This window comes from Rhizopus delemar, genomic scaffold (assembly GCF_000149305.1).
Source record: "Rhizopus delemar RA 99-880 supercont3.1 genomic scaffold, whole genome shotgun sequence".
Classification (NCBI taxonomy): Eukaryota; Fungi; Mucoromycota; class Mucoromycetes; order Mucorales; family Rhizopodaceae; genus Rhizopus; species Rhizopus delemar.
In genome coordinates, this window is record NW_027137827.1 from 4,149,408 (window position 1) to 4,175,707 (window position 26,300).

General features: G+C 35.6%; 9 protein-coding genes across 9 annotated transcripts; 7 read left to right on the top strand and 2 right to left on the bottom strand.

Moving 5' to 3' along the window:
* Positions 1 to 390: 390 nt before the first annotated feature.
* RO3G_01603 (uncharacterized protein) lies at positions 391 to 1,097 on the top strand (the record flags this gene model as incomplete). Its single annotated transcript, XM_067656194.1, has 5 exons — positions 391 to 507; positions 556 to 571; positions 640 to 680; positions 742 to 987; positions 1,071 to 1,097. 5 exons carry the CDS (start codon positions 391 to 393, stop codon positions 1,095 to 1,097), a joined length of 447 nt encoding a protein of 148 aa, XP_067512295.1.
* Positions 1,098 to 2,752: 1,655 nt separating this feature from the next.
* Positions 2,753 to 3,397, top strand: RO3G_01604 (uncharacterized protein; the record flags this gene model as incomplete). Its single annotated transcript, XM_067656195.1, has 1 exon — positions 2,753 to 3,397. One exon carries the CDS (start codon positions 2,753 to 2,755, stop codon positions 3,395 to 3,397), a length of 645 nt encoding a protein of 214 aa, XP_067512296.1.
* Positions 3,398 to 4,051: 654 nt separating this feature from the next.
* RO3G_01605 (uncharacterized protein) lies at positions 4,052 to 5,292 on the top strand (the record flags this gene model as incomplete). Its single annotated transcript, XM_067656196.1, has 2 exons — positions 4,052 to 5,192; positions 5,285 to 5,292. The coding sequence occupies 2 exons, from the start codon at positions 4,052 to 4,054 to the stop codon at positions 5,290 to 5,292; spliced, it is 1,149 nt and encodes a 382-aa protein (XP_067512297.1).
* A 1,397-nt stretch (positions 5,293 to 6,689) lies between these two features.
* Positions 6,690 to 7,304, bottom strand: RO3G_01606 (uncharacterized protein; the record flags this gene model as incomplete). The annotated part of the gene is made up of 1 exon (XM_067656197.1): positions 6,690 to 7,304. The coding sequence occupies one exon, from the start codon at positions 7,302 to 7,304 to the stop codon at positions 6,690 to 6,692; it is 615 nt and encodes a 204-aa protein (XP_067512298.1).
* A 1,447-nt stretch (positions 7,305 to 8,751) lies between these two features.
* Positions 8,752 to 11,354, top strand: RO3G_01607 (uncharacterized protein; the record flags this gene model as incomplete). Its single annotated transcript, XM_067656198.1, has 5 exons — positions 8,752 to 8,789; positions 8,838 to 8,985; positions 9,036 to 10,816; positions 10,871 to 11,198; positions 11,250 to 11,354. 5 exons carry the CDS (start codon positions 8,752 to 8,754, stop codon positions 11,352 to 11,354), a joined length of 2,400 nt encoding a protein of 799 aa, XP_067512299.1.
* A 2,085-nt stretch (positions 11,355 to 13,439) lies between these two features.
* Positions 13,440 to 14,076, top strand: RO3G_01608 (uncharacterized protein; the record flags this gene model as incomplete). The annotated part of the gene is made up of 2 exons (XM_067656199.1): positions 13,440 to 13,459; positions 13,527 to 14,076. The coding sequence occupies 2 exons, from the start codon at positions 13,440 to 13,442 to the stop codon at positions 14,074 to 14,076; spliced, it is 570 nt and encodes a 189-aa protein (XP_067512300.1).
* Positions 14,077 to 16,166: 2,090 nt separating this feature from the next.
* RO3G_01609 (uncharacterized protein) lies at positions 16,167 to 17,855 on the bottom strand (the record flags this gene model as incomplete). The annotated part of the gene is made up of 7 exons (XM_067656200.1): positions 16,167 to 16,344; positions 16,400 to 16,650; positions 16,844 to 16,873; positions 16,978 to 17,041; positions 17,098 to 17,238; positions 17,315 to 17,408; positions 17,477 to 17,855. 7 exons carry the CDS (start codon positions 17,853 to 17,855, stop codon positions 16,167 to 16,169), a joined length of 1,137 nt encoding a protein of 378 aa, XP_067512301.1.
* A 2,106-nt stretch (positions 17,856 to 19,961) lies between these two features.
* RO3G_01610 (uncharacterized protein) lies at positions 19,962 to 21,617 on the top strand (the record flags this gene model as incomplete). The annotated part of the gene is made up of 2 exons (XM_067656201.1): positions 19,962 to 21,233; positions 21,315 to 21,617. 2 exons carry the CDS (start codon positions 19,962 to 19,964, stop codon positions 21,615 to 21,617), a joined length of 1,575 nt encoding a protein of 524 aa, XP_067512302.1.
* A 725-nt stretch (positions 21,618 to 22,342) lies between these two features.
* Positions 22,343 to 25,201, top strand: RO3G_01611 (uncharacterized protein; the record flags this gene model as incomplete). Its single annotated transcript, XM_067656202.1, has 1 exon — positions 22,343 to 25,201. One exon carries the CDS (start codon positions 22,343 to 22,345, stop codon positions 25,199 to 25,201), a length of 2,859 nt encoding a protein of 952 aa, XP_067512303.1.
* Positions 25,202 to 26,300: the final 1,099 nt, after the last annotated feature.

Sequence of the window (26,300 nt, forward strand, 5' to 3'; positions counted from 1 at the left end):
TTTATATATAAAAAAAAACTTTAAAATTTGCTGGTTGCTTGGTAGTTGTATCCTACATATATTTAAAGAGGAACGAAACGATGAAAAATGCTTTTACTTTGATCGGAGATTTTTTTAAAACATAAAATTCAGGAACCCAACATCCTTTCCATGTCAAAATAAAAAAATTAAAAAAGGATTGTACTTTCACAAGAACATTCCCTAACATATTGTATGGTCATCGCTGTGCTTTTATTGCAATTTAACCGCTATATATAGCTTTAAAGTACGTTTGAGAAGAACACTTTCGGATAATTAGTTCAAAGGAATTCTAATTATCCCTAACCTCTTCTCTTTTTTTTTCTCCCTCTCTCTTCATTCTCTTTCCTTTTTTCTTTTTTATAAACAAACATGGGTGTTCAACTGTCTAAAGTAGGGGACAGAAAGCTCATAAAAGGATATAAACTATCTCAACAAACAGCCAAAAAGATTGATATATCAATGATTGGGAATCCTACTAATTTTCGAGTAAGTCACTTTTTGCTTTCGTTACTCACTTTATTAAATACATTTTAGCACACATACCATGTAGGTAAATTATCATTATTATCTTCTCTACATTTCCTGTAACTTTCCTAAATCACAATTTTTTCTTTTCAGGCGCTGATTATGTTAATACAGAGCAGATGACAGAAAACAATGTAAGAAACAAATTGCTTTACGCGCACTTCTTTAATTAAGACATATACATATGAACATCAGGTACATTTGGCAAGTGAAGAGTCAGATTTCAATATAAATAAATCTTTTCAACAACTTCAAATGCATACACCCAAGACAGGACACTCTCAATCAAATGGGACAGATACCACAAAAACCGTTTGTTCTGAAGCACCCATCTCCTCCAACCTTTCATTAGCGCCTACCTTGAAGAGCAATACTACTGAGCATAAAAAAAAATTGATTCATTTGGCTCGCACCGATAGTTCAGTTTCTGTGGAAGAGAAAGTATTTTTTTTACCAAATCCTTATTCAGAAGCGGATCTCGTTTTCAGAGATAGAGTGGATGCACAGCTTACTGAACTAATTAGAAAAAGACCAAGATATGCAAGAAATAAGTTCTTGGTAAGAAAAAAAAAGATTATACTTTATTTTACAAACACGCTAACTGTATGGGAATAGAATGGTAACTTAAGCTCAAACAAGCCTCGCCTAATGATTTAAGAAGGGACATGTATGCGTAAGGTTGCTATAATAAAAGGAGGATTATATTTTTCCTTTTTGCATTACTTTGCTAACAAGTATTTATTTCTGTTGACCTGGCCATATTCATCTTATGAAACAGGTGCCTTATTCGATCGTTAGCGTGCATCTAATGGCTCATATTTTTTTCTTTGCGGCTACCATCTACGTTTCGTGTTGAAACTTATTCAGGGAACTTCCCATGAAATAATAGTCTGTTATACATAGATTGATATACTTTAGTATCTTTATAATTCTTGCCTAGTTGACAGAACGTTCAATAGAATACTTTGTAGCACCAATCCATTTTTGCATTTTAAATGGCATTTTATCTATTGATGAAAAATTAACTTGGACATTTCTTTTTTTTACCGTAGTTTAACCGTTGCGAGTAACGAAAACTCTATCTTTAGCTCTGCTTATCAACGTCGATCAATGTTGCTATGTTACCTTGCCAAGAACAACAGACCTATTGTTTTTTTTTTTTAAAAAAAAATCTCAAACGGATAAGCTTAATACGCATTGAGTTTAGAGTAATAGGCCTAGTTTTCGATACGATCTTTTAATGCTACTTGGATCGTACTAAGTTTAATCCAACAATAAGGTCTTGATAGAACACTAGCTGTTTTTGGTAGATCACTATAAACACGATTTCTTCTTCTATAATCTTTTATGTTATCATTTAGCGTTAGTTTTCGAACACCTGATGATACTAATGGATCAGACTCAAAAAGAGTAATGATCAACTCAAACGTTATCAATCCGAAGCCTATATGAATTAAAGGATAATTAGACGGCACGAGAGATATAATAAAAGTTCTCAAAAGCCAACGACGATCTGTTTTTTTCTCGCTACAATTTTTTTTTTTTTCATGTTGATCTGGTTGTTTTATTTATTTTTAGCATACTCTTCATATCAGAATAAAGCACATTCTAGCATAAGATTTTTCGCACTTTTTAACATCATAGCTTGTATTTATGTCCACAATACTTGAAACAAAAACAAACTTGAACCACGGCATTCTCTGTGTGGGATCATAAAAATTTGGGGGATTATTTTGTACCCGCGGGTGAATATATGTGCTAAGCATTGTTGTACATAAATCACTACTTTGACTAGGATCTGCGTGTAAGCCTCATCTTTGCATTTCTTACGCCCCAGTCAACAAACACAGAGATAATCAACCATCAGTTTTACAATAGTTTTTTTATTGCGAGAGAAGAAAATTGTTTAGTTTCACAGGTAATGGAAGAAGGGTGTTTTGCTTTGTGGAAAAACGGCACCGGAATAAGCACAGGTAATGGTTACGAAATGCACTTTCATAATTTAATATAATCCAGTGCCTAAATCATTGATGCGCTATCCGTCATTTTTTCTGTCGTAAACGTCATTCTTTCTTCTTTCATGGTCATTTGTGTTACGTTGTGGAGAAGCTAAAAAGTAATGGACGCCTAAAATTTTTGGGATTGGTATATAAGCTGAGAACGATTGTCATTAACCGAGGCTTCACTTTTCTTTCTTTTTTCAATCATGTCTGAACGTTCTCAGGAGAAGAAATTGACGTTGAATAGGACCAGAAAGCCTTCTATCTTGACGTGTTTATTTAAGAATAAAAAGAAGGAAGAACAGCAAACATTTGTACTTTCGCCTCTAGGATCTGGCATCACAGAACCTCTCAATGGCTCTTTTCCTCATGAATTGCCCATGCCCATCAAACAGAGAAGAAGAAAGACAATCTCTATCACATGTTCTCCTCCTATGCGTTCCCAAAAGAGATCAACTTATTATGAATCATCAAGGCACTGGTATACCTCCGCTTGGCTATCAAGTCATGACAATAACACAAACTATTCCCCACCTTTGACACCACCTCCTCTTTCACCCTCTCCAGAATCAGCAGGGACCTCCAGAAAGAACATTTATAGACGCAGTACTTACCGGCCTCCTTCTTCTTCTATCTCAAGTTCCAACGATGAGGATGACGATGATGATGAACCACTTTCACAACTTTTTGCCACCTTAAACCCAAGTGTAAGTTTATTGACCGATGAAGGGGAGGAAGGAGATGATGAGTTGATACCTATTGCGTGTTTAAATGATATTCCACTTCTATCTGCTGCGGATAAATACAAGGCCAAGGTGAAAGCAAAGCTTCAGTTGGATGCGGATAGCTAAATGTGTATATTCCGACATGTTTATGTCTACGTGTATAGTGTGTAATTAATATTTGTATATTTTCTTTGTCCTTTTATTTTATATAATACCCATTCTATCATATAATATCATTAAAAGTATTTTCTCGTACGTATGCGTACAACCAATATATTATTATAATTTATAATAGCTTATACTTTTGTTCTTCGCAGCAAAATTATTCATATCCTAAAGATGTATAATCAGAGCAAAATGTACTGAGTTCATATGTATTAATGCGCAATATGATGTATGGAAGCCACGAAAAAGCTCAGCATTGTAATCTGCACCTAGCCTCCTGTTAATGTCAAGTACCAAACCTAGTGAAAGAAAATTGCTGGTAACACACAAAGATCGACTCAAACTGTTTGAGGGTGGCATATTTATATTGATCTTCATCCCCAATAAAGAATGCTGTTTTGATGGGCACATTTTTATTTTGTGAATCTGGCATTGAAAAATAAGATGTTTTTCTTTATAATTCAGGTACACAAAAATCGAGAGTTTTAAACCGTGTTACCTCAAATGTTACACTAACTACAGTTTTTTTTTTGGCTTTGCTTCTTTGCCTTTTTATTATTATTGCTTTTTGTCTTTGTATTTTTTTTTCTTTTTCTAAATTTGAAAACAAGCATAATGACAACCAACAAAAGTAAGTCGACAAATGACCTATCCTCTTATAGCACAAAAAAGCAAACTGACTTTACAGCAAAGGAAAAATTCCAAAACATAATAACACCCAGAAAAGTGCATAGTCCAAAAGCCTCTTCAGAGAAAGACTTATCAAAAAGAGTTTTTGTCAAAGGCTTTGAAAATTTGGACATGAAATTAAAGGAACTAGAAAAGAAGGTGGAAATAAAAGATTATAATATAAAAGAAATCGAGAAACAAATCCAGAAAAAGAGAGAGATATTATCTGCATCTAAACAGCAAGCTCAAATTATGAATGCTAACATAAAAGCAGCACAAGGACATCTGTATCAACTCACAAAGACCATCAAAGTAACAGACGATGATTATTCAACCATTCAAGCCAAATTAGCGCAATTAATAGGTAAAATATCCAGTCTGCCTCTTCAAATCAAGCCACAATTGCAAGCTGATCGTGAATCTATCTACAATTACTTCCTTCAACGATGGCCAAACGATCATGAATCACTGCAACAGCTATTCCATTCTGAAGACGATAATAAAGTAGATTATGCGCTTGTATCACTTTTGATAGAAAAGCTTGTCACCGAAATCGTTGTTCACCGCATTTTTTATGCCAAGATTCATTTAAATCACCGAATCAACCAAGCATTTGCAAACGTAGAGCAGCTTTTGATACATTCCAATTACGGCCATTGGGCAGCTGATCTAAGATTAAAATGTGCAAGGGCCACACAAGATATCATTCAAAATGGAAAACCAGACGTGATTGTAGATGAGATTAGTCAAGCCAGGACAAAACTTGTAGACGATATTGTCAAGGAACTTTTGAATATTTTCAAAGACGATAAGAAGGAAATCCGATGTCGTATAGAGAGCGTGATAGAGATGGCTTCTGATTTAAATTTACCTATGCACGGACAAGAGGATGTGATGGCAATACACTTTTTAAATAGGGATGATAAAGTGATACCCCATCAAGTCAAGGCGCAGTATAGGCCTGTCGGGAAAAACGGTAATAGAATTATCTTGGGTATCTCTCCTGTATTCCTAGCAAAGAGTGTACAAGATGATGAAGAAGAAAATCCAGAAAGTTATGTTGATAATTATACGATTGTTTATTGTGGTAAAGCGATATGGTAATAATGCCGTTTCTTTAAAAATATATCCGTTTTTGTTTTTCTTTTTTTTTTTTTTTTTTTTTTTTTTTTACATTAGAAACATAGTTTTTAATCACAAATGTGTCTACATAAAAAAAGTACCTACAAACAGTAGCTTTTTTCTCTTTATAAAATTAAAATCTTGTACATGTGATAAAGAATAAGAACTCATAAGCAATGTTTAAGCTCTACAACCACAGCCCGAACAATAACTTGTTTCACAGCATCTTTTATGAATTAAACTAAAATTATTTTCTCTTACACATATTAATCAATAATTGATTTGCTACATAAACCAAATTACGAATTGTACCCTTGCTTAATTTATTTGTGCTGGTTTTTGCAAGCGATTTTGGGTATAAGGCAATATTTTGCCCATTCTATTTGAACTATATTACTTTTATTATAATATAAATACTCATACTAGACCTCTGTATGGTAAGGTTCTTGTAAATTAGTTCACAAAAGGCGAGATGGGGTCCATTATGTGATTTCAACTTAATTTATGTATTTCCACAATTCACCAACTTACCCATGTTAATACTTACCTTGTGTAGTACTTTTACATTATTTATTTTAATAAATCCTTATTCCTTTCAAGTCTCCTGATGTAAATATGTCATTTGAGTATAATATACCCTCTCGATCTTGCCAATTTCTATTTGATTGCTTTTACAGCATGCATCTTGAGGGAGTTTTTTATCACTCCATCCAACTTGCCTCTCTATGGTTTGTAGTCAGCATTTGCTTTTTCAAACAAAAGTCAAGCGTTTGAGGACCACTCGTCGGTTTTGCCGAAATGGCCACTTGCTGTTTTTTTCTTCACACGTCCTTTTAATAACCGAAAAAACTGCTAAAGGGGACTTAGTTCCAAAGGGTATAAAGAAAAACAGACAAGTTGGTTGTGATCTTTGTATGGTTACCGTTGTCCCATGTTTAGTGGGAAATTTGATTTACCATATGCATTGTGTCTTGTAAGAACGTTTTGTAATTATCTATTTTTCTGCCTTTTGATTGTCGCCTTATTTCATCATCGTACGGCGATACCGTGCTTTTCTCAACAACACCAATTCACCAATAAAAACAGAGTTTTCTAAAAGTTCATATTCATAGGAGGTTATTTGCTTGGTGACTCATTAATATCGCTTGTTGGTTGTTTCTTCTGTTTGCCATAGGTCTACAACCTCTTCAATTATATTTTCTACTACTTTATTGACAAATATTGAAAGTTTTAATCTGTTATTTGATTAAAAACATTTTATGATGACAGCCTGTTGCCATAACTATGCTTTTTTTTTTCTCTTGAAACAATATAAAATAAAAGAGTTTTATTCATTAACAATGCAAACATATACTAAATGAGTGAGTAAAAGGGAGGAAGGATACGAAATAAGCAAATAAACAAAATAGATAACAATAAAAAAAAAAAGAATAAGGTTAATGTCATAAATTACAATAAAAAATTAAAGAGGCCAACGATCTTCATAATAATCCATAGATAACCAATCATGCTTTGGACTAAACAAACCAGAACTATTGTTGTATAAACTATAAGGTGGTGATAATGGCCTAAAAGTGCCAAAGAAATCATTATTTGCCATTTGTTTACTATTCATGGTATCTGACTGGTGATTGCTGCTTCTTCCCCAAGATAGTCTTATACGTGATGTGCCTATCAAGAAACCGTTCATCTTTTCGATGGCTGTCTCTGCAGAGATACGTGTTGTGTACTGTACAAATCCACATCCTTTGCCTGGAGGTAGCTTTACGTTCATAATATCACCAAATGAACCAAAATATTGCCTTAGTTCATCTTCAGTTACCGGTGAAGATAATCCACCGATGAAGACAGTTGTATTGTTGGGATCTGTAGGTTGCTGTACAAGAGCAGGTGCTTGTAATGCCAATTGAATATATCTTTCTTGATTATTTGTCTTTGGTGTTGCAAAAGATACTCTCATCGGACGATTCTTGCAGAGGATGCCATTCATTTCAGTGACTGCCTGTTGCTGCTCTTGCTGATCAGAGAATCGAACGAATCCATAACCTCTTGAGAGACCAGTGGATGAGTTTGTCATGATCTTTACTGAATGACAAGAAGAATATTTTGTACGAAATAATGCCTAATTTAATTTATCAGTGATCAAACAAATAACATTTTGATGAACATACCAAGAGATAATGCTCATCCACGTCATTGTTCAAGTCGCCAACAAATATACTAAACTCAGGTATACGATTTTCTCTACAACAAACAACATAAGGAGTTAGTGATAAAAGAAGAGAGTTCCAACCTACTTTTTATCACATATGCCACCACCAGATGCCCAATTCAGCCTAAACATGTTGGATTCAGTAAATGGAATCTTTATTCCATGTACAGCAAATAGAGCCCTTTGAGCTGCTTGATTTGAAGAAAATTCAATGAATGCATAACCACAACTCGTACTATAAAAAAGCTTAGTTCCCTCTTCAGTCATCCGCAGTATCTTACCCAGTCTTTTTATTTCTTATCACTTTCACCACAACTTCTTCACCAACATATTGCCAAACTTGTCTGAGAAAGACCTCATCCATCCAATGTTCCAAGTCACCCATCCTAAATAAAGCTTGTTATTTCTTTTTTTTTTAATTTTCACTTGGATTTGTTTTGCTTTATTAATTATTTGCTTACCAAAGCGTATTTTTTTCATTCATTTCATTTGAATGTATTGGACTTGTTGGATAAAATAGGGACATTTTTCAATCTTTATTTAGTTTGAATCAAAAAAGTAAAGAAAAGAAAAGAAAGAGAGAGAGAGTGTGTATGTTTGTTCTCACTGTTTTATTAAATCTCAGGTGACTGAACCATCACAGGATCGCACACTTTTTGTTCAGCATTTTGCTAACATGTCATGTTCCTGCGTGTGTAACTAAGACACAAATTTTATTTTCTCTGCTTTGTATGTGTGTGTGTATGTGGAGTGTGCTGTGATAGAGATGAATTTTAATAAGCATGAAGATGATTCTTACTTGATTTAATACAAAATAAATTCAAAACAAAAACAATCAAGATGGCTTTTATTTACTGTGGGATCAGGGGTAGGTCACACAGACACACATACCTACTTTACTGATTCGAAATTGGTTATCACTGCACCCCCTCCTTCAGTACCCGTGGACGGTTCTGGGTCAGGGGTGTATGTGTGTGTATTTGCTTATGATAAAATGCAATAGAAGCATGTAGAGTAGAATGATTTCAAGCTGACTGATTATATGAATGTAGTTATGATTGATTTCTTTTTTTTTCTTAGGAGTCAAAAAAAGAGTAACTATTAATTTACAAAGAAAATAGGATGTAAGTAGATATTGAATGCGTCTTGTCTGTTTCATCAAGAATTATGAAGGACTTTATCAGATCGTTTGCATAATAGAATTGGCTTCCTCACAAGCCACAGTGACTGTATTGTATTCCAAATTTCCATGCACAGAAAAAAAGGCCCACATATTCTCTTTTTTTTTTTGTATAGTAATTAACGCTTTAATATGGCCGAAGAAGCTTCAAAACTATTGCTGAAAACTAGGTAGAATTTTAAATGAAGAAAAGAAAAAAAAGAACTTACAATTGATAGCTTTAAATCAATCAAAACTATTGAATCCATCTATAATGGTGGCAAAGTAGTAATTACTCAGGATTCTAAACATTTAATTTCAACTCTTAGTGAAGATATCATTGTAACCGAATTAGATACCGGAAAACAAGTTCATCAACTGGAAGGTGTACGTTTTTATTTATTCAAGAAAAAACTGTTATTCACTCTTTAGTCTAGGATACTGAAATGGTCACTACTATGGCAGTTAAACCCAACAAGAAACATCTAGTTAGTGCCAGCCGTAGTTTATCTATACGAATTTGGGATCTTGAAAAAGGAGAATGTGTTCGGACGTTTAAAGGACATGATAGTTCACCTGTGATTGTGATGGATATTGATGAGACATCTACTTTGGTCGCTACAGGTTTCGCAGATGGTTCTATCAAGGTCTGGGATATCGATAAAGGTTATTGTACCCACAACTTTAAGGGTCATGGTGGTGTGATCAGTGCTGTCAAGTTTCATAAGCACAACGGCCAATGGTATCTTGCGTCGGGTGCAGTCGATTGTCAAGTACGCATTTGGGATTTACAATCAAGAAGCTGTACAGCAGTATTAAAGAGTCATGTCAGCGTGATCCGTGGCCTTGACTTTTCTGCAGATGGTCAATATCTCATTTCTGGTTCTCGTGATAAAGTAGTCAATGTTTGGGAATGGCAAACAAAGCAGCTGAGGGCAACTTACCCTATATTTGAAACAATTGAAACAGTTGGATTTGTTGAAAAGAATTCTGAGATTGCAGCTACCCTTGGTGAGGACTGGGCTCAATCCGAAATCTTTTATACTGGTGGTGATTTAGGCCTCATCAAACTTTGGGATTTGAAATCAGGTAAATTGATCAAGGCACAGGAACCTGAAAAGAACAGCCAACATACCATCACCGATATTGTTTATATCAAAAACACACAGACATTAGCAGCTGTCACGAATGATCAAAACATATTAATGTACTCACTTGAACATCAACTCGAGCGTGTGAAGCAAATTGTGGGTTATAACGATGAAGTGGTTGATGTTGCTTATATCGGTCAAGACGAAACACATTTAGCAGCTGCCACCAACAGTGCACAATTGAGAATTTATAATGTTGAGACTCAAGATTGTGATCTGTTGTATGGACACAATGATATGATCATTTCACTCGATAAATCAAAAGATGGCAAAGTCCTCGTAACGGCTTCTAAAGATAAGACAGCACGTATTTGGAAAATTGATGTTGAGCAGGTCGACAGCAAGAAGAGATATATGGGTGCAGGTGTATGTATCGGACACACAGAATCTGTTGGCGCTGTAGCCTTGTCTAGAAAATCAACTACATTCATGATTACAGGAAGTCAAGATAGAACAATAAAATATTGGAATTTAAGAGACTTGGATTTAGAAAATCCAGATGAAAACTACAGACCTAGATCACTTTATACACATCAAGCACACGATAAAGATATCAACACAATCTGTGTAGCTCCCAATGACAAATTCTTTGCTACAGGCTCACAAGACAAGACAGCCAAACTTTGGAATGTAGACACGGGTGAATTGGTGGGTACAATGAAAGGTCATAAGCGTGGTGTTTGGTGTGCTCGATTCTCTCCTGTCGATCAAGTCTTGGCTACAAGTTCTGGTGATAAAACAGTCAAGATCTGGAACCTTAAAGATTTCACGTGCTTAAAGACATTTGAAGGTCACACCAATTCTGTCTTACGAGTGGACTTTTTGACGGCTGGTTTGCAATTGCTTTCTGCTGCATCAGACGGCCTCGTTAAAGTTTGGACGATCAAGACAAATGAATGTGCTGCTACACTTGATAATCATACAGAAAAGGTCTGGGCTGTGGCTGTACGTAAAGACGAAAAGTTTGTTGTTTCTGCAGGTGCTGATTCAGTCGTCAACTTTTGGGAAGATGTTACTTTGCAAGAACAAGAAGAAGAGTTAAAAGAAAAGGAAGAATTAATTATAAAGTAATATGATCATCAATATTTCAGTATAACTCGCACTAACAATATTTTTTAAAGGGAACAAGAATTACAAAACTTTATACGCAAAAAGGATTATTTGAATGCTATTCTGTTAGCATTGTCTTTAGAACAACCTTTCCGTTTATTAAAATTGTTTAAAGAAGTTCATGAGGCTAGGCCAGAAGGTGATGAAAGTATTACTGGATCAGAAAGTATTGATCATATCCTTGGTGAATTGTCCACTGAGAATATTGAAAAGATACTTAAATATGTTAGAGATTGGAACACAAATGCAAAACATTCAGACATTGCTCAGACGGTCTTGAATGCTATTTTAACTTCTCACACTGCAGAAGAAATAGTTGAAATACCAACTGCTAAAGAAGTAAGGATCGTATTTATACGTTTGGTTTTCTATGACTAATTGTTATTTTAGATTATTGATGGTCTATTACCATACACTGATAGACATTACCAACGTATAGACGATCTCATCACACAATCATTTATAATAGATTATACTCTGCAAGCACAGCAGTAATAAAACCTATTGCATTTTACTATTTACCTCAAATTTTTCTGTCAATCTATACATGTAGGCTTAAAGTGGCAACAAGGCCGTTGTTGACAGGAAGTCAGATCAGGTTCGTCACTTTGCTTTAGCCAAGAATCTAGGCTAGCTTTCTTAATAGGCGTGCTATGAAGATCGCTATCGTAAATGAATGAAATGATTTTTTCTAATGTAGCATGTACAGAGTTTCCTTGATTTATTTTACAACAAAAATTTATGATACTTTCCTTTTTGATAACTGCTTTGCTTTGGGTTTCAGATAACTTATTATCACTAATACTTCTGATACACTATGATAATTAGCTTCTGTTCTGTTGTTTCTATCGTCCACATCGTCACTCATAAATATGTTTAGCAGTCATGCGATATTGTTGTCAGCAAATTTTGATGTATATATCCTTTTGCTAAAGAACCTCAACAAGACCAGGTCAATTTTTCGATGACATTGATCATAGAAAGAAACTGTTCTATTTCATACTAACATTATCGTTTGTACGGTAGCTCAAAGCTGCAAGAATTTTAAATAATTTCGTACCCACCGCTAACTTGACAAAAATTATTACAGTCTTTAGCCATCACCACTTTACCAGGTACAATGCAAGAGATCAGTAACGAAACAAATGTGAAAAAAAGAGTATAGATGGGAATGAACCAGAAGAAGCTTATAAAGAGAATGTTTGAACGCATTTATAAGCAAATGTAATCTTGTTTGTTTGATAACGTATTCAGTAAGCATTATGCTAAATCTATCTGTATCTTGCATATAACTGTGATTAAATGATACGTGAAATTGTAAAATGATGTAGCACTTTAAATTGAAAGCAAATGACAAAAGAACGTGAATACTATGCGTGCTATTTGTGATGTTTCATTCACCGTACACAAATCATGCAAACAGTAGAAGTGGGACGACATATATTTATAGATTTAGCATGAGCATTATGAACATATCGGAATACATTTTTTTGTATCATGCATCGATCAAGCACATTGGACAGTGACTTTTTTGGTACACTTTACTAAACTATTTGGTTCCTTTTCCTTAATTCTTTGTTTTCTTATTACGCGTAAAAGTGGTTTTATTAGGATTTTAATGGTTAAAATTAGAGTTTAGGAAACAAGAGAAAGTCATTTTCAACTGAAAAGAAGAGTTCTAGTCCTTGGATGAAGGATGATGACTTTATTCTGTATTGCTTTCTTTTCTTTTCATCAAAAGCTATCATTCTTTCATGTATTCTTTTCATCTGAACTGTTCTTTTGTTTCGTTTACTAGTTTATACGTACAGAACACCTTATTGTTAACCTCAAAGATGTAGCTATATCAGGTTTACAAATGAAAAGAAACTTGCACTGAAAACACAATTTAAAGTGCGTCATAAAAGTCAATGTATCCTGTTCAATTGTATTTAATAAAAGTTATACCGCTGAGTCAATTCGTTTTCATTCTTGTTTCTCATCAAAATTGTATTTTTAGAATTTCACAAAAAGCTTTGTACATTGAAATATCTGTAATAAAAGAAATGAAACTGAACCACAATCAAGGTCTTATAACAATGATATTTATTTAGATCAAGCGCCCATCGCCCTATCTTCTATCAATCTTACTTTCTTTCTTTCTTTATTTTTTTTACAAAGGAAAAAAAAAAAAAAATACGCCTGATGTCTAGAATTTCCTTTTTTCTCAAACCAAAATGAATAGGAGGTTGAAGGATGAGTAATTTAGGTGAAACATTAATTTGGATGAGTTGGCGTACAAAAAAAGTTGAATACTAAACGAGTATATAAAAGGAGAGAGCTACGATGTTACCTGGGAATATTTGTCTTTTTTCTTTCCTTTTTTAATTTCATATGCGTTTTACTCTCCTTGCTTCTTTGGCTGCAATTGCCACCGCTATTTCTGCTAGCCCTATCGAAAAGAGAGCCGTCAAGGCCAAGGTTTACACAACCTGTTCCGTTCCAGGTACCATGGCATTGACTTTTGATGATGGACCTTATGAATACACATGGGCTTTGGCTGATACACTCAGAGCTAAAGGCGTTACTGCTACCTTCTTTATGAATGGTAACAATTGGGTGTAAGTTGATTGATCTACAAAAAAAAAAAAAAAAAGAAAACCATATTAAACCTTTAATCTTTTACAGGAATGTTGAAACTCAAAGTGTCAATACCCCAGCCGGTGTAAAGACTTACAAGCAAGTCATCAAGCACGTTTATGATAAAGGGCATCAAATTGCTAGCCATACTTACAGCCATAAGGAACTTGGTGGGCTTTCCGCTGCTGAAGTCAAATCTGAAATGACCAAGCTTGATAAAATCTTCAAGTCTGTTATTGGAAAGTCTCCTCTCTATATGCGTCCTCCCTCTGGAAGTTATGACGATAATACTCTTGCAGCTCTTGGCAATCTTGGTTATAAGGTCATTCTTTGGGACATTGATTCCAATGACTGGAGATACAAAGATATTTCAAGCCTTTCTAATGAACAAGCCAATTACAAGAGCGTAATCGACAAGGACAGCAAGAAGAATCCTCATGGTCACATTGCTCTTCAACATGACGTTCACAAGAAGACTGTTACCAAACTGGTTCCTTGGGTTATCTCTTACGTCAAGAGTAAGAAGAACTACAAGTTTGTCTCTGTTGCTGAATGTCTCGGTCAATCCAAGACCAGTGCTTACAAGAGTAGCAAATAAGTTATTTTACAGATCAATAATAGATCAGCATCTGTTGTTCAGTCTGCGTTTCTTTTGTTTTCATAATATTGTACTTTTATACTATTGTCATCTTAGAAGTACCTCACGAAATAAATTTTTACACAAACATCTAAAAATGTTAAATGCTTGAATGTAACCATACGCTTTTAAAAACGACACATTTTAATGGCTAGGCTATTTTTATCTCTTTGTGTTTGTTTCGGTAACACACATTTCTTTGGGATCGGCAAAATAGAATAGTATCACCAATGAGAAAGCCTCGAGTGTTTAGTACCCTTTAAAAGGTTTATTTCCACTTGCTTTCTTATGTCCTTCCTGAGAATGACATTTTATAAAATGAAAAAGTAATTTGTAAATAGAAATGAAAAGAGAGAGAGAGACACTTGTGGTATCAAAAGAACAATATTTTGTTTTCTTATTACATGTATTGAAATGGGTTCGCCTATTTTAGGTAACTTTCTTAATTGAACATGACTTTCAATTCGGCCGATTATACATACTCGATTCGATCGAATCAAGGAGCTTATTTAAACCACAGTGAAAATTAGGTTCAGCCAAATTTTTTTTACAAATTTGTACTTTAGATGCGAATACAAACAACTACTTAATAGAAGAGTTTAAAGTTACAGATTGTGCAAAAAAAAAAAAAGTCAAACCGCCTGATGTGATGTTGTTCAAATTTCGAAATGAATGACTTTGAAAATAGAGTCTATTACCAAATAAATTGGCTTCTTGAGCCAAGTTTTCAGAATTTTGAATATATTGCAAGTTTTTATAAAGCAAATTACTTGTTTAAATGGCTTGTTCACCCAGTATCTTCTCTCTTTTTGATATAATTTTATTTGCCAACAAAGAGAAGACTAATTACCAAATAAATTTGTTTATCAATTACATTTTTATAAATAGAGTAGCAATTTAAGCATTTTATAAACGATTTTGTTGCTTTTTATTAATCTTCAATCCTCGCGTTTTTAATTAAAAATTGCTTTTCTGAAAGCACGCAATTCAAGAGAACAGCAGAATACTTTATCTGTTTTTCTTTCAAAAAGATGCTTACATATGCAATTTGGAAGATTGTAACTTTTGGCGCCAGATTTTAATGATCTTTTATAAATATATCTTGTTTTTACTGTGAAACAAGTAAATGTATAGATATCTGTGCTGAATTAACTCTGTATGTGCATTAAAGCTTACAGAACATAGAAAATTTGCTATAGGTTAAAATGTTTTGAAAGCCATCTTGCAAAACCTCTCCTTCAACTAAATCCGCAACAAATCTTGATCAACAAACGTGGTTATATCTCGTTAAGTGGTAAAAAGGAGATATATTTTAGCCGTACTCTTCTTTTTTTACACGTCCAATGATCCATCGACGTTAATTTGTATTTCTTAATTGATAAATAATGCTTTAGCACTAACCCTCTTCTAATGGCAATTGCCTCCTTAAACTCAAACTTTTTTCTCTCTCTTAAACACATATACACTCCTAAAATACCTTGAAGTAAAAAAGAAGGGAAGGAGGGAATGGAATCCTTTTCTTTTATGGAAAGCATATATCATGCTAACCTCAATCACAATCTCCCTTTTTTTTTCCATGATAAAGCATGATTTGACCATAAACTCGGCAATATTCTTTTAAAGAATGCCTCATTCCTTACAGAAAAAATGGTAACCTTTTTAAAACAGCAGTTTACCAAACCTTTATTCGGTAATTGATTCTTATGGAGTCTTGTATCAACATGGATTTATTCTCAACAATAGAGTATTCTTTGAGTTAACAATTGGAAATTTCTAAATTTAAAAATACCAATATGTGATACAATGGGATATTTAGTTGGTTTCCGTTGCACGGCCAATGTACCAAACAAACATTTTTTCTTTATTCTTGTATTGAAACGAGTAGCTTTTATATGTACAAAACTTTTGAAAAAGCACTCATCCTGATTTTTTTGATATAAAATATATTGCTATATTTCAACAACAATTATGTTTCTTCTAGTATTTGCGATATGAAACTATGCTAAGGTACAATTTTATTTTTGTATCATGTTTAAAACAGTGATTAAAAGTTATTGGCGAGATTCGAGTTTATCTTCTCTAAAATGAGGTCTAGGGTGCTTTCTTCCTTTTCTTATAGACTGTGAAGCTCTGGATAATTTCAATCCATCATCAATTAAATGCTCGCATTGTGACTTGATTGATGTAGCATCATCTTGTGTAGTAATAAAAGTATCAGGATATCTTGTGCTATAACGAAAGCTAAGTAAGTAACGGTGGTTGTATTTATTTCCTTTCACTTTACCTTAACCACATGTAAAGCATGATTTGTTTATGTGATTCTTCTAATGCTTTTAGTCCGGAGGGAGAAGTAGGAGGGTTTGTGGGTAATTCAATCAACTCATCTAAAGTACAGATTTTCTTTTGACTAAATTTTCGGGCAAGTATTTTAATCAATTCCATTGACTCATCACTTCTTGTACTGACAGGCGCTGTTACAAACTGATATCTATCGCGTAATGGTAAACGGATTTCTTCCAGATTATCAGCAATCAACTATAAAAAAAAGTAAATAAGTGTAGGCAAAATATGTCTTCTATTCTCTTATCATTTACCTTTTGATCTTTATAATTACATAAGAAATAATCACCACTCACAGATGCTAAATCTTCGAATTTTTGCTATATTGTTAGAAATGAGTCAGCTATATTTTCATACATCGCATTGTTTCTATTAATCTTTTTCATACCAATAAACCAGAGAAAGTTTCATTAGGCATCTGTAAGGCAAATAATTCTAACATATCTACTGTTGGTTGTAAACCAGCCATCTTTTATATCACTGAGCATTATAAAAACTTTTTTCTAAGTGTTCATCACTTACTTCTAACTCAACATTAGGGGCTGCTACAGCTTCTTTAATATATCTAAGGTCGGCCCGATTCAAGCTACATAAATATTATGTTTAGGTTTGGTTTTATAAATAAAAACCAAATGATCTTACGCAGTAACAATACCATTGCCATAAGCTGTGCCAAATCTACCTGCACGTCCAGCAATCTGCTTAAGCTGTGGAATACTAATAGGCCGAACTTCTTTTCCATCAAACTTTTTGATATTGCTGAATACAACTCGCTTGATATTTCTAAAGAAAAATAAGAAATTATTGAATACTTTCTTTCTTTTTTTAGCAATCGAAAAGAAACAGAACCTATACTTACAAGTTTAATCCCATGCCTACTGCATCTGATGCTACTAACACATCAATTCCACTGTCGGGATCATTGAAGGATTTTGCTTGTAGAGCTCTAGTTTCTATTGTTGTAGCAGATAAAAAAACGCTGGTCAGAATTTTCGAAACAGTAAAAAAACATCAAATTTACCTGGCGGTAAACTTCCATAAGCAACAGCACACTTTAATCCAGTTTGAGCTTCAATCCTTTTCTTGAGATCAAAAATATTCATTCGAGAAAAGGCAACTACACAATCGCCCTTTTCGATTTGGGATAGATCACTTTTTAAAGGCATATCGCTGACCGTGTAGGGAGTAAGTCGTCCATATTTATTCACCACCACTTCTTCATCCAGATCCTCACAAATCTTTCGAATCAAAGGCACAGCTGCTTCTTCACCACACAGGTGGATTTCTTTTGCTTTCAATCCCAAAAGTGCCTGAGTCCACGCCCATCCACGATTTGGGTCAGCAATCAGCTGAATTTCATCTATGACAGCTACATCCAAGGGTCTACCTATGGATGCCATTTCAACAGTTGAACTAGTCAATGTTGCATGTGGTGATGCCTCTCTTTTTTCCTCCCCAGTTAATAAATTGCATGGAATCCCTTTATTATTCATCTTTTCATAGATTTCGTGAGCTAGTAAACGCAAAGGTCCACAGTAAATTCCAGATTCTGCTGACTCTAATCTCTGTAAAGCTCGGTATGTTTTCCCGCTGTTTGTTGGGCCAACATGAAGGATAATTTTTCTAGATTAAATAAAAAGGATCAGGCCAAACGGTTTCCTTTTGTTTATCTTGTTGTACCTTTTCATTTGTCTAGCTTCAGGAAACCATTCACTTGGAAATCGCAAATCACTTAGTTTTTTTAAAGAATTAACCTTGTGTACTACTTCCTTTGGCAAATAGGGTTCTGCAAATTCAATAAATGCTTGTAATAATGCTCTGTCAATATAATCTATGCAACATAATCAATGAATAAAAAATGCGAGAAAAATGCATATCCTCTTTATATCTACCTGAACCTTCTTCTTTTGTGTATCCCGAAGCTAACTCTTTTGCTGTACATCGAGGTATCTGTCCCGCCAACGCTGCTTTTACAAAAGAATCTGATATATCTTTAAACAGTTTGCTTTTTATGCCTAAACTGCTGGCTTGTCGACGAACATGGAGGTTTTTACTAAACCTGCCCAACTTTTTCTTCAATTCTGAAAGCAAAAGATTAGTTATTGCAATAGAAACTCAAAAGAAGGTAATGATTTACCAGCATGTACAATTCTTTTTTTGTTTGGTGAAAAAGACTGGAGCAGAAGCTCCCGCAATCCTAAATCTTTTACTGGTCCATTTTTTCGCCAAAGAGTGGTAGTTACTGAAAATGGCCTCAAAGAAACTGCTGGTCTAAAGTTCCTTTGGAGTAATAAAAATGCACTTTGACGTAAAGGTATAAATCGCAACATTAAAGAACCCAAGGAGATTAATCGCAGCCTTCGTTCTAGCTCCAAAGCCAAAACTTTTTCTAGTCACAGAGAGTCACAAATAGTCACAGATAGACTATTCAAATGTGATACAGTGCTGCAAATAATAGCGAATATTAAGAGCTTAATATTACTAATTTTAAGACCGCTTTTTTTTAAAAGTTAGTAAATCACTCATAATCATAGATTTTGTATTGAAAATGAAGTATAAGCATAAGAATTATATATATAATTAGGTTATAGCTTTAAATAAAGATACCATATATAAAAAAAACAAAAGCTTATTTTTTACGCCAAAGATGAGTATACTAAAAAGGTAAAAATAACTGATGTTTAAAACGAAAATCTCCGTTGTGAATTTTAAACTCATTTTTTCTTTCTTTCTTTTTTTCTGTTATATTCTTAGGCGAAATCTCATCATTGTATTTTGAAGCCAATGTTACTTTCTGTGCCTTGAGTTTATTTAAAATCTTTTTCTACCTTTATTTTCTTTTTATTTTCCTGTTTTTGCATCTATTTCATGGCAATTTTTTTAAAGGTACTTATTTCATTAAACTGCAGTAAAATATCTAATGTAATCTTTATTCGCTTTAGATTCTCTTCGTGTTTCAGGTAAAAAGTGTGAATAGTATAAATCATCCAAGTAGGTACATGCAAGATTAAAAGGCTTATTCTCATGGATCCATGTATTAAAGCTGTAAGTCAAGGAAATGTTTAATGTTCTGTCCACTAAACGTATGTTATTTCTTTAATAGCTTGTTCTTTACGGCTGTACAATATGTTCTGATACGCTTCTGTTTATACTTTTATGGCATTTTCGTAAGTAGCTTTACTGCTATTAAAACAAAATTTACTCATCCTTATATTTAGAAAATGCTTTACAAGATTACTAATGGCTTTATAGGGTCTATATTGCCAAAATGAAGCTTAAATGTAAGTTGAGATATTTGCAGATAATAAATTTGAGAATTAAAAGGGAAATAGTACTTGAAAACTAGTGAATGAGTCTCTATGTAACCTCTTTATTAGATTTCAAGACGAGAGAGAGAACCCATTTAATCAAACTATGCCTTTATATAGGAAATAAAATTATTCAGGGACCGAAGTGAGTTCAAGGTCAATTTTAGTATTGAGCTTGAATAATGTAAATATTGATTTATGACAGAACTTGACTCTGGGAATAACCTATCCTGGAGCGATGTTGTGGCTCGAGGCCATAAAGCCAAAGTCGTCACACCCATACAGCGTCGTGATGTCACCAATGACCCTCGCGAGTTTACCACATCTAAAATAATTTATGAGATTCCCGACATTTCTCGTCTTCTTATAGCGCAAAAAGCTCAATCAATTGTCCAACAAACTCTGACTCCTGGCTCAGTTTTGTTCTCATTTCCAACATCTTTATTTGACCATTACACCCAGGCATACAAATGCATTGAAGATCAAATCGGAGCTGTACATGGCCTCCGAAACATCAGCAAATATGACCATCGCCGAAACCATAAGGAACTTTTGATCGAAGCTAAATTTCGCGAAGCTGTAAATACAGACAAAGCGATCAATTTAGGCATTACCCACAAAAAGGTTGTGATCAAGGCAGCTCCATCTAAAGGGGACCAGCCCAAAAATTTGATTAGAGTGCAAATGGATCTCTTGCACATTCCGGAAGAAGATAAACTGCTTGAAGAACTTTTGCTCTCTCTTAGACATTATGGAAAAGTATGTCAAATCAAACAATTCTTCTGTGGTGGCTATTTTGAAGGCAAACTGTCCGTGTTAATGGATGTCTCCACACCATCCGAAGATGCCTTAACTATCCGCCCACTTGACCGAATGCTCTATCTACCAGCTTGGGATACTTATGTACCTGCATCATTCAAGGGAGCCTCTCCTGTATGCTATTACTGTAGAAAATCTGGTCACATTCGTGGTGCTTGTCCCTCTCTAGTCAAACGACTCTGCTCTAACTGTGGAATTAGAGGGCACACTGTGCGCTACTGCACTACACCGCCTGTAACTGAATCAGAGGAACTGGACAACTATCTTATAGCGACACAGACGACGAGCGAAAACAACACTTTTGAAGATGATATCATAGTTCATACACCTGAAGAAAATACTGAGGAGACAGAAGAGTTGAGCACAGCGCTTATCATGACACTGGATGACATATTAGAAAATGATTCAGTTGATCATGAACCCTCAAACATGGAAGTAGAGAAAGTGCGGGAACCTTTTGATCCCCAATCACACAACGGTACTCTTGCCTCAAAATATGCACCATATGAAAGTGGTTTGTCCATGAAAGTAGACACAGAAGAAGAGATGTCAACTAGCACAAATCATCTTGCAAAAGGAAAGCAACTATTGACCAAACGTCACCGAATCGACACTAGAAGTTCTACTAAATCCCAGCAATCAGGGGCACCTGTAAACTCTTCTGCCCTTAGGGCGTAATGAATCATAAAACACTACGAATTGCTTCTTTAAATGCTCGCAGCATTTTCAAAGAGGCTGACAAACCAATACAAAAATCTTTCACTCACTATCTTCGTTCCCGTTCTTTACACATCGACATATTATGCCTTCAAGAAGTCTCCTCTTTTCGTTCTCAAGACCATCTTACGGACGATCAGTGCCACTATTTCTCGTCTTTCATTTTTCCTCGATGCTCTACACTTCTTACAAAGCATTGTGCCATTATATGCCTCAATCCTTCCTACTCTCTCATCAATTCCTCAATATCTGTCGACGAACGTTGCATTACCGCATCAGTCATTGACTCTAACAATCAGCCACTATGCCATATTATGAATATTTATGCCCCCGCCCAACCTGCTGAGCGGCTCACATTCTATGAATCTTTCCTGCTCCTCCCCTCTGTGGAAAGCATGGCTGAGGATTCATGGATACTTTTAGGAGATTTCAACATCTCTCTTCAACAAGGATCCAGCATCAACCATCTAAAGATAAAACCATGGTATGACTGGTTGCAAACACATTTTTGTAACAATTTCGACAATACTGCTCCAATCTTCAATCGTGGCTCTGCAAACTCTACTATCGATTATATTTATCATCACCACTCTCTGGCGTCCAGGGTATCCAACGCACAACAGCTGTTTCTTCCGAAATCATGGACTGATCATTGCCTACTTACAGTGGACCTGTTGGGAAACCGACAGGATGTTGGCCCAGGAGCCTGGCGATTTAATCCCACCTTGTTATCTGACAAGGAGTTTGTGGCTCTTATAGAACAAACGGTATCTCTATTTTTTAATTCTTTACCTAATGATTTTTCACTTCCATCTGCTAGCTATAATACTCATAAACAACAATGCTCACCACAAGCTCATTGGGAACGACTCAAATTGCTCCTACAACAAACAGCAAAGCGCTACAGTCATGGCTCCCGGGCAAGGTTCCAGAACAAAATTGACAAGTTGCAGCAAGCACGGCTCCAAACTCAAGATGAGGAAACCTGTCAGCGATTACAGACTCTAATAGACGAACGTATACGAGCTGACACACACCAATCTATGCTCCGATCTGCTACACGATGGCATGAGAATGGGGAACGTAATAACAAATATTTCTACCGCGTTATTCGTGAACGGCAGACACAGCAAACAATCCAGTCTTTACGCGGCTCTTCCACTGGCTCTACCTTGACAACCGTTGGGGACATTATCACTGAGGCTCGAAACTTCTATCAAAAGCTATATACACCTGATGCCATTGATGTTGATGAGGTGAACAGGCTTCTGGATGCTATTCCAAATGAGACTAAGATTTCGAAGCAACAGGCTGCTGCTTTGATGTCGGCACCTACAGAGATTGACCTCATAGCTCTTCTCTCTCACTCTCCAGCGGGTAAAAGCCTAGGTATAGATGGTATACCTTTTGAGGTTTATAAACACTTGGCGAGCACTTCGAAACCTTTTCTTGATCTATTCCATCGGATTGTTCTGGACGCCTTTCAAGGGATCTTCCCCCCATCTTGGCAACAGACTCGTATGGTGTTACTGTTCAAAAAAGGAGATCCTCAGCTTTTGTCGAATTGGAGACCCTTGTCATTAATCAACACAGATGCAAAGATCTTTACCAAATTGCTTGCCAACCGTTTCAATCAGTTGTTGCCCCAGCTGATTAATCCATATCAAACAGGCTTTTTGCCGAACAGATTGATCTCGGACAACGGGTGGTGGAACCAAGTTTTGATGGAAAATTTACGGGAGGCAGCTCCAGATCTGCCTCAAGTGGCAGTATTACTAGACCAAGAAAAAGCTTACGATCGTGTACATCCTGAGTACTTACAAAGGGTGCTTGCTCGATTCGGCTTCCCTGATACGTTAATCACTGCTCTTACAGGCCTCTTCTTTGACACACGCATCTCTATCTCAATTAATGGCTGGCTAGGATCTCCTATAAAACAGTTACGTGGTCTTCGACAAGGTGATCCCTTGTCTCCATTATTGTTTAATCTAGCTTTCGAACCACTTCTGCGGTCCATCCTTGCGTGTCCTAATTTATCTGGTGTGAGCCTTGCGCCGGTTCTTCTGAAACCTAGTGTGCGCTGCTCCCCAAGATCGCTGGATTTGTCTCTTTCTGACCTGCCATTACCTCCTTCGACTCTAGGATCTTCACCCCCACCGGTTAAGCTACTCAGTTATGCTGATGATCTCGAGGTGTTTTTGTCACATCCAAATGAATGGCCATGCCTTATGCAGCTCTTAGATCAATACGGAAAGGCCTCTAATGCCAAAGTTAATCTCAGTAAGACCGTACTGTTATCACTCTCGGGTGTTTCTCATGACTCTTGGATCTCGATTGCACGGTCTTCCGATCTGACGTGGCATGATGCCTCCGTGAAAACAGCTGTTCGATATTTAGGATATCCTTTATATCATACTCGTCACCAACTCCTTTCTTACCTAAATGAGCTCAAACTGAAAATTACACGACAATGCCACTTTTTGAAAGAACGTCATTTGTCAATTAAGGGATCAGGTTTGGTTGCTAACTCTTTGATTCTGAGTACATTATGGCACATACTACGGGTGACTCCAGTTCCGACTACATGGTTAAGCGAGATACGATCTATCGTACGTAAGTTTCTCTTACCCTTTTGGCCTGCACCTTCGTGGTCTAAATTGTGTCTTCCGCAAAAATATGGTGGAGTGGGACTGGTGGATATAGAAGATCAAAGTCTAGCTCTTCATTTGATCTACCTCCAACGTCTTCTAGGTCGTCATCGGCCTTCAGATTTTGTATCGCCTTGGTTGGTCCGTGCTTTGCAATTGTACACTGGACATACATCTATCTTACCGATCATGCTATATCCTAACAGCTACCGGTCGCTAGTATCACGATCCCCTTTATTAGGTCGCATGATGACCCTTATCTGTCGTCTTCCTTCCTTTGATCTTTCTCCTGGCTGGCCGGTGCGTTGGTTTCTGGATTTACCCCTTTCTGCGATACTGACTTCGATACACCCCGCATCGGGGAGACCATCTACAGTGGAACTTTCCACACTATCCTTGAGATATTTGCTATCTGACCTATTCTCCTGGGAACAAACACGCAATACATTAGTTCTTCGAACTCTTAGATCCACCAAACTAAAGGCCATTGCAAGGGAGCTTTTCCCGTCGGCAGGTCCTTCGGAAGCTACTTTGCAACTCCCAACCTTCTTTTGCTGTTATCAAAATACACCAGAGCAAGGAGCTTATCCTCCTGTGCTCTTCTCCCCCAGAGACTCTGACTGGCTACCATCTAGCTCTCACTGGTTATTACGTCCAAGATATGGTAAGTCTATAGCCATTCGGTCTGTTCCTCTTCAGGCTATACGCCGCAACTGGAACAAGCTCCTAGAAGATATCCCTCAAACCATACATCCACCGTTACGCCTTCCAGCTGAAATTATTTTATCTTCTGTTTGGAAGACCTTTTGGGCACTACCACTCCCTCAAGCCGCAATCACGCCTTGGTGGCGACTTCTACACAATTCTATTGGTGTAGCCTCAAAGCTTTTTCGCTGGAATCCGACCAGCTTTCCCTCGCCCCTCTGCCGATTTTGCACGGAAGTGGAAGATACGTTTCATTTTGTAGTTGGATGTCCCACAAAATGGGTGTTTTGGTCTGCTGCTCTGGCTGAAATGAATTTAACTTCTTGCTTCAAAACTTCAGAGGATATATGGACTGCCCTAGTGACGTTTCAGGACACTGCAGACAACCTTCAGATAGATACTACAACGATGTGCCAACTCGGTTTCATTTTCTTAGCTGTATGGAAACAACACTGGAGATGCGTCTTTGATGACACCCCTTGGTCTCTGTCTGCTGCTCTAGCTTTATTACAACAAAATCGGCACTTGGTTTTACCAGATTTAGAATAATTAAAATTCAATTTTAATAAAGTTTACACTTATACAAAAAAAAAAAACGTAAATATTGATTTATCCAAGAGAATAAAAGGAACAAGAGAGGACGAGACTCGATAAAGAGATTGTTTTATTTAATAAGAAAATTGTACTCTATTTATACTTTTCATACACGGATAATATTTCATGTCATGGATTAATAATTAATGAGTATGGTCTAGCCGATGACAAATAGATAAGGGTTACGTGTTCTCCCATTGTTATATTTGTCATAGAATACTCGTATATGATTGACTGCGGCTGACTGTGATTTAGTTCCTGGATTTAATATAGTTTAACCGTGCAATTACGCAGCATCTTATCCTTAATGAAGATTATCCGAATTAACTTGTAGCCTACCTATTGGATATATTTTACATGTAGCTTATTAATACTGTTTTCATATCGAGTTATGAATGATGGATACATCAAATATTGTAAAGGGTTAACATTGTAAATGAGCTTTAGGGAATATGTAATATATAATATTACGTATTCAGTACTTGTTATTGTTATGTTCTGGTAAAGTAAAAGAAATAACAAAGATAAACCAAAAGAATACTTTTTGAGACTGAACTTTATTTAAGACAATCTTAATTGTTAAAAAGAAAACATTACAAAGTCTACTATTTATATTCTTCTATCAATTGACGGGTAAATGAGTAGTTATGAGCGTAGATCCAATCATTGACACGTTTGATTGAATAGTGATCACTGAATCGATTATGAAAATTTTTAATTCGTTGTTTTTATAGATCTTATTGTTCTTTAACTGATCTGGGAGAGTTGTCCCGTCTTCATTGAGAGGAAAGATATATTTATATGAAATGCCTCCAGTCAGATCAAAGTTGACTAGGTACCTGATCCATTATTATTCATTTACAGAAATGATGAATAGTAAAGATCATGACTTATTTACTGTTCATGTTTACTTTATAGAATGAATCTAATAGTGATAGTTTTATATAAAAAAGAAGAAGAATATATTTTATTTAATAAAGATTTAAATTATTATCTTTTATCAATTTTAATATACTTCTTTTAGTTGTGATTATTCAATGTCCGTTATGATCAG